Genomic DNA, 11,371 nt, shown 5'->3' on the forward strand with positions numbered 1-11,371 from the left:
CGAGAATATTCAGAGGTCAATCGTTGAACTGGAAATGCATAGCAATATCTGCGAGAGTTTGGCAGTGCTACCAGACAGTCTGTCAACTGGGTAATGGGAAACAAAGCCTTATGTAATGACTTTGTAATGGGGAACAGGTGTGAGCACATGACTAATTAAACAAGCTGATTATAAGCTGACTGTAGTCAGGTGGTCTCTGGGAGACGGAGACTGAAACAAAACAATGATATAGTGGACATTGAGTCAAAAAAATCACAAGGGGGCCGAGGAAACAGGAGAAACCCTAACCTGACCTAACCCTAACCCTAACCCTAAGCTGACCTAACCCTAATCAGACCTAACCCTAATCGCATCCCTTTTCACTCTTAGGTTCTCAGAAGACTCCACTGGTACCCTGAGCCCCCCCATCCCACGCTCTCCCTCTCCATCCCCAATACCGCCCAACCAGCCAGCCCCCTCCCCCGCTCCATCTTCCCAGCCCCCACTGTACCCTGGCTGGACCCATTCACCATTGCCTCAGTCAACCTCTGTGACTGCTCCCCCAGCCCACTCCCCATATCCCACCTCACCACAGCGCAGACCTGTATACCACACCAAAGCCCTGGAATTCCAGTTCCTTCCCAACCGGGAATCTCGGCGGCAGGAGGCCCAGAGTCAGAGGCGTCGGGCCCCAAGCCCCCTGATCTCTCCCCCGGACCGCCCTAAGCTCGGTCCCCCCCGGCCTTCGTCCCTCCCAATTCTGTCCACTGCACCCCTGTATGGCAGCCTGTATGACTTACGCGGTTCCGTCTCCCCACCATCTCCAGCCAACCCACTGGGGGACCCCTACTTCTCCCCCTCCCCTCCCCTGTTTGCCCCCAGTGGGGCACCCCCACCTCCCAACTCCTCGCTGGTTGTGTCCCGTTCCCTCTCCCCCACTCACTTTCTCTCTGGGAGTTCTTCTCCACCCCTGCACCCCTTGCCACCCCCAACATGCCTCAGCTACCCGCACCTGCCCCCCCCACCACCATCCAAGCCATTCACCTCAAAGCCCCTCCCCTATTGGACCAAGTATGATGTGGCTGATTGGCTGGCTTACCTGAACCTGGGGGAACACAGGGAGCGTTTCCTGGACAACGAGATTGATGGCACGCACCTGCCCTCCCTGACCAAGGAAGACTACCTGGACTTGGGCGTGACCCGTGTGGGCCACCGTATGAATATCGAGCGGGCTCTCCGGAGGCTCATGGACAGGTAGGAGGGGGGCTGTGATTGGGGGGGGCTACAAAAGGGATGAAGGCGGCAGCTCTTTGAAAGTCTCCTTCTCTGTTGAACATGGTCTTCTGTTTCTTATGTCAGAGGCGTGAGAGGGCAACTTTTCTTTTTTTGTTTTTTGTTTGGCCTTTTTTCATTCGTTCCACCTGTCTTTCTCATACCCAAGGTAGCCTAGTCCTGCCACAGAGATGGATGGACTCCAAAATACAAGGAGGAGGGAGAGAGGAGGGATGGAGAGGGAGTTTGCAAAATGCTGCTACCGATGGACAGATTGAGAGAAATACCACTACCGACAGCAAGAGACTGCGAGAGACGAGGAAATGGAAGGAAAAAGAGTGCCGAGAGAAGACAGAAGATGCAACAGAGAGATACACATCAAGACAGTGATGATTGGACAGAAACACAGACATAGACAAACACATCTGCATTCAGAGACAGGTAGACATCCGAGAGATTTTGCATCACTGACTGACAGACAAACACATCTATTTTCAGGGAAATGCACAGACACACTGCATCACCGACAGACCAACATACCTGTGTTCAGGGAGAGGCACAGACATAAGCACACACTGCATCACTGAAAGACATAAACACACACTGCATCAATGAAAGACATAAACACACTTCATCAATGAAAGACATAAACATACACTGCATCACTGACAGTCACATACAAATGTGACAGTTGTGTGGAGCTGTTGGTGAGGTTCCCCTATGAATGAAGATTTAAGAGGCTGAACCTTGTGCCTGCCTCACTGTTATACTGCCTCACCATTATACTTTTAAAGATGATAGTGAAATGACCATGGGCGACACACACTGGGCAGTTAGCTGCATGCTACATGGACACACACACACACACACACACACACACACACACACACACACTGGGCAATTAGCCAAGTGCTACATGAACCCACAGACACACTGAGCAATTAGCTGCATGCTACACAGACCCACAGAAACACTGGGCAATTAGCTGCGTGCTACACAGACCCACACAAACACTGAGCAGTTAGCTGCATGCTACACAGACCTCTACACACACTGGCAATTAGCTGCGTGCTACACAGACCTACACACACACTGGCAATTAGCTGCGTGCTACACAGACCCACACATACTGTGTACCTTGTTGTGTGCTATGGATGGGAAACAGATTTGTTGCCGTAGTACCATCTATTAAAAGAAGAATTACTGAGGTTAAAAAGTTCACACACATGCCTTCAGGCACGTGTAAACACGACATAAACACTAAAGCAAGCTGACAGATCTAAGAAAGAAGAGGAGTGGATGTTTCTGGCTTGTGGGTGAGATGAATGTAACTTTTACAAGACTTGGGAGCCCCTGAGACACTAAATGATCCTTGATGAAGAGGAAGATGCTGCTGGCGTACCAGAGAAGATGGAGGAATCGCAGAACTTCAGAGCCACTTCCAAACACACAGGAGTCTCCGAGTAAAGGAGGACAGCTAGATGTGTGTGTGTGTGAGGTCACACGCAGGCGTGTCTGTTTTAATATGATTATTGTCATTTTTAAACTCTGGATGGGTGTGGCCTTCCAGTATCAGTATGCAGACCATTCTTCTTAATATTATTATTATTATTCTGATTATAGTTATTCTCAGTATGACTGTGGGGTGGAGAGGGTGGAGGTGCTACTCGCCGCCCTGCTCCGGTGACAGACACATGGCGGCTATGTGACAGGGTGTATATGTTGACCCGTCGGCTTACATGCTGCATCAGAGGTCAGCAGATATCAGTGCCATCACTGTCTTGAGTGACACTCACTTTCTCCTTCTCATGAGCAGTTTACTCTCCTGTGTTATTGCAGCAATCAGAAGAAAAGGGCTCCTCTTTCTCTGCCTGACTCTCCTTTCCCTCCCTCCTCCTCTCTCTGACTCCTGTCTTCTCTCCCGTTCTCTTCCTCACCCTCCTCTCAACTCTTTCTCTCTCCCTCCGTCTCTCTCTGACTCCTCTGCCTTCTCCCTTTTCTCTCTCTTTCCTCTTCTTGTCCTTTTTCCCGCCCTGACTCGTCTTATCCCTCTTTCTCCTCTTTCTCTTCCTCACTCTATGCTCCTTTTTCCTTCCTTCATCTCTCTCTCACTCCTCTGTTTTCTACCTCTGCTTTCTCTGCATTCCTCTTCCTCACTCTCCTTTCTGCGCCTCTTTTTCCCCCTTTCTCTGACTCCTGTCTTCTCCCTCTACTTTCTCCACTTTCTCTTCTTCACTCTCATTTCCACTCCTCCTTTTCCCTCCCTCTGCCTCTGACTCCTGTCTTCTCCCTCTACTCTTTCTCCTTTTCCTCACTCTCCATTCCTGTCTTCATTTTCCCTCCCCTGGCGCCTCTGTCTGCTCTTTTCTGCTCATAGGTGGTAGAATTTAGACATTTTACAGACACACACACGGATAGCTGGATTGGAGTGATAGTCTTGCTTTTTACATGTTGAGCATATCCATGATAATGATAATTGCAGTTGTGATAATGATAGATTGAATAATTGTTAGAGATGTACAATTTTCAGCTGTTCTGCAGAACCTGTCTTCCAAATGCTATTTAAGATAGAGCTGACTTTGTTATTTCTGGGTTGCTCTCTACATGCCCTGCGTCTGTCTGCGCTGTTCAGCCAACGACTGGCTGTGTGTATGCGCGTCTGCGCGCGTGTGACTGCGTGCGCGTGTGCGAGGGCCGTCCCCTGTCCTCCCCTGCAGTCTAACCTGCTCAGGTCTGGGGGAGGGGGCGTCTGGGTCTTTTACCCTGTTCATAGACTATATTTTGATACTAACCTTCATCTTTATTATGCACATTTATCTGATTAATGAAAGGGGTCAGTAAGTGACATCAGGATTCAGGACATGCATGCATGTCACGGAGCGCACTGGGGGGGGGGGGGGGGAGGGCCTTCAGGACAGCACTGACCAGGGGCTGTAGGAAGCAGTACACTGCTTAAATGAATATTTTAACATTTAATAATTCTATATTAAGAGATTAAAGGTTATTTACGGACTATATCTGTATATGTGATCCACATATACACATATTCATATGATATATATGAATTATAAATGTTTTAAGAGATATAATATAGACTATAATAAAGATGTTGAAATAAATGAGCCTGAGAATAGCCCGTGCTTCATTCATTCCTCCTTTCGTTTCGTCTCCTATTCCTCCTTCCCGTCGTCACACTTTCCAGGCTTGCCATCTCAGGGGGGCGACCGAGAAAGCTGTCCCAGGCCTAGAATACAGTAGCTGCACGTCAGCAGGGCCCAGTTGAAGAGATTTTGTCCTCGCCTGGGAATTATACACAGCGGGTCTGTCTGTACCTTTACATCAGTTACTGCTGCTAGTCTAGTACAAAGTACTTCGATGGAAGGTTCAGGGTAAGATCATGTACCGCAGTCCACATGTATCACAATCTGCGCATCAGCAAGAGGTACAGGGCTGTACAGGGAGCATGACAGGTCAGGTAACGACTGTAAAGGGAGTATGACAGCTCAGGTAACAGGACTGTACAGGGAGCATGACAGCTCAGGTAACAGGGCTGTACAGGGAGCATGACAGCTCAGGTAACCGGGCCGTACAGGAACTATGACAGCTCAGGTAACAGAACCACACTGGGAGTATGACAGCTCAGCTTACATGACCACAGGGGAAGTATGACAGCTCAGGTAACAGGGCCGTTCAAGAAGTATGACAGCTCAGGTAACAGGGCCGTACAGGAAGTATGACAGCTCAGGTAACAGGGCCGTACAGGGAGTATGACAGCTCAGGTAACAGGGCCGTACAAGAAGTATGACATCTCAGGTAACAGGGCCGTACAAGAAGTGTGACAGCTCAGGTAACAGGGCCGTACAGGAAGTGTGACAGCTCAGGTAACAGGGCCGTACAGGGAGTATGACAGCTCAGGTAAGAGGGCCGTACAGGGAGTATGACAGCTCAGGTAACAGGGCCGTACAGGAAGTATGACATCTCAGGTAAGAGGGCTGTACAGGGAGTATGACAGCTCAGGTAAGAGGGCCGTACAGGGAGTATGACAGCTCAGGTAACAGGGCCGTACAGGGAGTATGACAGCTCAGGTAAGAGGGCCGTACAGGGAGTATGACAGCTCAGGTAACAGGGCCGTACAGGAAGTATGACAGCTCAGGTAACAGGGCCGTACAGGGAGTATGACAGCTCAGGTAACAGGGCCGTTCAGGAAGTATGACAGCTCAGGTAACAGGGCCGTTCAGGAAGTATGACATCTCAGGTAACAGGGCCGTACAGGGAGTATGACAGCTCAGGTAACAGGCCCGTACAGGAAGTATGACAGCTCAGGTAACAGGGCCGTACAGGGAGTATGACAGCTCAGGTAAGAGGGCCGTACAGGGAGTATGACAGCTCAGGTAAGAGGGCCGTACAGGGAGTATGACAGCTCAGGTAACAGGGCCGTACAGGGAGTATGACAGCTCAGGTAACAGGGCCGTACAGGGAGTATGACAGCTCAGGTAACAGGGCCGTTCAGGAAGTGTGACAGCTCAGGTAACAGGGCCGTACAGGAAGTATGACAGCTCAGGTAACAGGGCCGTACAGGAAGTATGACAGCTCAGGAAATATGTTTAAATATACAAAATTTATATACAATTTGCCATTATCACTATGTGTAAAAAAATTAATTCATGAAATCTTGTTTCATAATTTTTTAACCAAATAAAGAATGTATAAGGTTACAATATTTATATTAGATTTTAAATAATTTTAAAGCATTTCACAATTGCGTTTGCCAAAATATCTTGTTATTAATTACTGTAATTTCCAGTGTAAATTCATCTTGCTGTTTCCCCCTCATGCTACATACAGTAACTACTCAGACTTACATGTTTTAATAGGAGCCACCAGAGGGCAATAATAAACAACCTTCTCACTTGTGGTACAGTAAGCCAATATTCTGCAGAAGGGTACTTCCATGCGGTGAGCCATCTGTGAATGTGGTTTCCATCACCCACAGAGAAAAGCACAGAAACCCCCAAGCAGATATCCTGGGCCAGGTTTCTCAGTTTGTATCACCAGGCATGTCTTTCGCCATGTCCTGCATGTCTTTCGACTGAGCTAGGAAGGAGCACCGGGAGAAAACCCTCATAACACCAGCAGAACAAGCAAGCTTTACACAGAGAGCAGGGTTAGTGGGGCCAGGAGGGCTAATGCTCTGCTTTGGCTGACGCTGATCCGTTGGTGCCGGTAGGGTCAACGTTGTGCTTTGGCCAGTGCTGATCCGTTGGTGCCGGTAAGCTTAAAATTCCACTTTGGCCGGCGCTGATCCGCTGGTGCTGGGAGGATTAATGTTCCTTTTTGGCCAGCACTGATCCACTGGGGCCGGGAGGGTTAACACTCTGCTTTGGCCGGCGCTGATCCACTGGGGCCGAGAGGGTTAACACTCTGCTTTGGCCGGCGCTGATCCGCTGATGCCCTTAGGGTTAACGCTCTGCTTTTGCCGGCGCTGATCCACTGGGGCCGGGAGGGTTAACGCTCTGCTTTGGCCGGCGCTGATCCACTGGGGCCAGGAGGGTTAACGCTCTGCTTTTCAGGACAAAGCAGATGGCCGATGCAGGACAGTCTGGGTGGCACTTTACTGGGGAGGCTCCTTCAGCTCCGCCCCCTAAACACGAACCTTGGCTCTCCTCACTTTTAAAACAGCTCTCTCTATCTGTCTGTCTCTGTCTCGCTCTGTCTGCCTCAGTATGTCTTTGTGTCTCTCCTCTCCCCTCTCTCTATCTGTCTGTCTCTGTCTCGCTCTGTCTGCCTCAGTACGTCTTTGTGTCTCTCCTCTTCCCTCTCTCTGACCCCTGCCTGTCTCTCTCTCCCTCTCTGTCATTGCCTCTATAATCCATTTTTTCTGGGCTTTCTTCACTAACTCTACTTCTCCACTTCTCTCTGTGCCTCATCTTTTTTTTCTCTCTCCTCCTCCTCCTCCTCACAAGTCACTCTCACTCAAATGATTACGGGTAATTGGTTGTTGTCTAATTGTTGCCCATCAACCTGAAGAATCAAAACAACTCAGAGTAAACAAATTAATACAAAATAATACAGAATCTCCTTCTTTTTCTAAGTCTACCCCTGGAATCTCTGGCTCTTTCTCTCAGCATGCAGGAACGTCAGTGTTGGATTTCTATCTGGGGAAGCTCAACAGTTTTCATTTAATGGAGGAATATGAACCTTGTACAGGATAATGAATATGATGATGTAGTAGCCATTATGGATCCCCAATGCACACAGCTAGCAAGGTGAACAAAGCCAGCCATCACATGAGAGACAAGAACATCAACTAAGAGCTTATTCTGAAATGATTTGTATTAGTACCACCCTGTCCCCACATGCACCAAAGATCCCCACCCTGTCCCCGCATGCACCAAAGGTCCCCACTCTGTCCCCGCATGCACCAAAGGTCCCCACCCTATCTCCGCATGCACCAAAGGTCCCCACCCTGTATCCACATGCACCAAAGATCCCCACCCTGTCCCCGCATGCACCAAAGGTCCCCACCCTGTCACCGCATACATCAAAGGTCCCCACCCTGTCCTCGCATGCACCAAAGGTCCCCACCCTGTCCCCACATGCACCAAAGGTCCCCACTCTGTCCCTAGATGCACCAAAGGTCCTCACCCTGTCCCTGCATGCACCAAAGGTCCCCACTCTGTCCCCGCATGCACCAAAGGTCCCCACCCTATCTCCGCATGCACCAAAGGTCCCCACCCTGTATCCACATGCACCAAAGATCCCCACCCTGTCCCCGCATGCACCAAAGGTCCCCACCCTGTCACCGCATACATCAAAGGTCCCCACCCTGTCACCGCATACATCAAAGGTCCCCACCCTGTCCTCGCATGCACCAAAGGTCCCCACCCTGTCCCCACATGCACCAAAGGTCCCCACTCTGTCCCCGCATGCACCAAAGGTCCCCACCCTGTCCCCACATGCACCAAAGGTCCTCACCCTGTAACAGCATGCACCAAAGGTCGCCACCCTGTCCCCGCATGCACCAAAGGTCCCCACTCTGTCCCCGCATGCACCAAAGGTTCTCACCCTGTCCCCGCATGCATCAAAGGTCCCCACCCTGTCTCTGCATGCACCAAAGGTCCCCACCCTGCCCCCGTATACATCAAAGGTCCCCACCCTGTCTCCGCATACATCAAAGGTCTACACCCTGTCCCCGCATGCACCAAAGGTCCCCACCCTGTCCCCGCATACATCAAAGGTCCCCACCCTGTCCCTGCATGCACCAAAATGTTCCCATCTAGTCCCCACATACAGTGGCTTGCAAAAGTATTCGGCCCCCTTGAACTTTTCCACATTTTGTCACATTACAGCCACAAACATGAATCAATTTTATTGGAATTCCACGTGAAAGACCAATACAAAGTGGTGTACACGTGAGAAGTGGAACGAAAATCATACATGATTCCAAACATTTTTTACAAATAAATAACTGCAAAGTGGGGTGTGCGTAATTATTCAGCCCCCTTTGGTCTGAGTGCAGTCAGTTGCCCATAGACATTGCCTGATGAGTGCTAATGACTAAATAGAGTGCACCTGTGTGTAATCTAATGTCAGTACAAATACAGCTGCTCTGTGACGGCCTCAGAGGTTGTCTAAGAGAATATTGGGAGCAACAACACCATTAAGTCCAAAGAGCACACCAGACAGGTCAGGGATAAAGTTATTGAGAAATTTAAAGCAGGCTTAGGCTACATAAAGATTTCCAAAGCCTTGAACATCCCACGGAGCACTGTTCAAGCGATCATTCAGAAATGGAAGGAGTATGGCACAACTGTAAACCTACCAAGACAAGGCCGTCCACCTAAACTCACAGGCCGAACAAGGAGAGCGTTGATCAGAAATGCAGCCAAGAGGCCCATGGTGACTCTGGACGAGCTGCAGAGATCTACAGCTCAGGTGGGGGAATCTGTCCATAGGACAACTATTAGTTGTGCACTGCATAAAGTTGGCCTTTATGGAAGGGTGGCAAGAAGAAAGCCATTGTTAACAGAAAACCATAAGAAGTCCCGTTTGCAGTTTGCCACAAGCCATGTGGGGGACACAGCAAACATGTGGAAGAAGGTGCTCTGGTCAGATGAGACCAAAATGGAACTTTTTGGCCAAAATGCAAAACACTATATGTGGCGGAAAACTAGCACTGCACATCACTCTGAACACACCATCCCCACTGTCAAATATGGTGGTGGCAGCATCATGCTCTGGGGGTGCTTCTCTTCAGCAGGGACAGGGAAGCTGGTCAGAGTTGATGGGAAGATGGATGGAGCCAGATACAGGGCAATCTTAGAAGAAAACCTCTTGGAGTCTGCAAAAGACTTGAGACTGGGGCGGAGGTTCACCTTCCAGCAGGACAACGACCCTAAACATAAAGCCAGGGCAACAATGGAATGTGTTAGAATGGCCCAGTCAAAGTCCAGATCTAAATCCAATCGAGAATCTGTGGCAAGATCTGAAAACTGCTGTTCACAAACGCTGTCCATCTAATCTGACTGAGCTGGAGCTGTTTTGCAAAGACGAATGGGCAAGGATTTCAGTCTCTAGATGTGCAAAGCCGGTAGAGACATACCCTAAAAGACTGGCAGCTGTAATTGCAGCAAAAGGTGGTTCTACAAAGTATTGACTCAGGGGGCTGAATAATTACGCACACCCCACTTTGCAGTTATTTATTTGTAAAAAATGTTTGGAATCATGTATGATTTTCGTTCCACTTCTCACGTGTACACCACTTTGAATTGGTCTTTCACGTGGAATTCCAATAAAATTGACTCATGTTTGTGGCTGTAATGTGGCAAAATGTGGAAAAGTTCAAGGGGGCCGAATACTTTTGCAAGCCACTGTATACCAAAACCATCCCCACCCTGTACCCTGCATGCACCAACACACCAACCTAGAATCATTTTGCTAGATACTGAGAAACCATGAGAAAGAGTAGGTGGGAAAGAAAGCAAAAGAGAGCAGAAAAAAACACGAGAGGTGTGGGCGACATTCCCAGTGAGACTGTTGACATGGTAACAAGATGGGAATGAAGGCACGCGGAAGGAAGAGAGGGCTGTGAAGTGATGAGAAGAGAGGAAGAATGGATGTTGGAGGAAACACTGACATTCGGACATTGTTAGTACTGTAGCACTGTCTGCTGCCCACTTTAACTGTCACAGACATGGTCAGTACTGTAGCACTACCAACCTGCCCGCTTTATCTGTTACAGAGGTTCTCGGTACTGTCACGCTGCCTACCACCCACTTTAACTGTTACAGAAAATGTCAGTACTGTAACACTGCCTACCACCCACTTTACCTATTACAAAGACTGTCAGTACCGTAACACTTCCTACCGACCACTTTAACTGTTACAAAGACTATCAGTATTGTAACACTGCCTACCGTCCACTTTAACTGCTACAGAGACTGTCAGTACTGTAACACTGCCTACTTTAGCTGTCATAGAGACTGTCAGTACTGTAACACTACCTACCATCCAGTTTAGCTGTAACAGAGAATGTCTGTACTGTAACACTGCCTACTGCTTACTTTAACTGTCACAGGTGCCGTAGCACCGCCTACCACATGCATTGTGGAGACACACGATTTCTGTTATGCTGTCACACCTTGATGTTAATGAATAAGACTGATTTGAGTCTGGTGCAGAGTGTGGCTTCCTCTGGCTTTGCACTCACTGACAGCTTCACTAACCTAAAATGGCAGACTGTGGAGCCTCTCAGGTGTGGATGGTCCAGCAGGCCAGAGTGAGTGACTGCGAAGATGGATGAATGTGGGACCTGGAGGGTAGAAATGTTGCTCTTTGGTGAGCAGCTGAATATCTATGTGTAGCTCCTATCTCTCATTCCATTCTTTTCACTTTGATGTGCAACCAGTATCATTATATTTAGTAGACAGACAGGCGGACAACCAAAGCAGCCTACTTACAGAACTGAGATTCGTGTTGGGTGAGCATCTCCTAAGCTCATATCCAGACCCTTGCCAAGCTGAGATCGGTCCTGTAGGGGGCGCTCTCACAGTCTGCAGTGCCAGTGGTTAGACTCAGCCCCATGGTCCTGTCATTGCTGTCAGGCAAGACCAGAAAATGG

At 49.1% G+C, this 11,371-nt stretch overlaps 1 protein-coding gene across 5 annotated transcripts in view; it reads left to right on the forward strand.

Annotated features, from left to right (window-relative positions):
* The window catches only part of shank1 (SH3 and multiple ankyrin repeat domains 1), a 64,872-nt gene extending 60,603 nt beyond the window's left edge, over window positions 1-4,269 (forward strand). For 3 of the 5 annotated variants that reach the window (XM_048990361.1, XM_048990363.1, XM_048990362.1), the window contains exons 26-27: window positions 370-1,233; window positions 1,421-4,269. In XM_048990361.1, coding sequence (XP_048846318.1) covers window positions 370-1,233; window positions 1,421-1,424 — 868 coding nt within the window. In that variant the 3' untranslated portion in view covers window positions 1,425-4,269. The remainder of the gene's footprint in view (window positions 1-369; window positions 1,234-1,420) is intronic. The other 2 variants (XM_048990364.1, XM_048990365.1) reach the window with 1 other exon arrangement.
* Window positions 4,270-11,371: the final 7,102 nt, after the last annotated feature.

This window comes from Brienomyrus brachyistius, chromosome 22, assembly GCF_023856365.1.
Source record: "Brienomyrus brachyistius isolate T26 chromosome 22, BBRACH_0.4, whole genome shotgun sequence".
Classification (NCBI taxonomy): Eukaryota; Metazoa; Chordata; class Actinopteri; order Osteoglossiformes; family Mormyridae; genus Brienomyrus; species Brienomyrus brachyistius.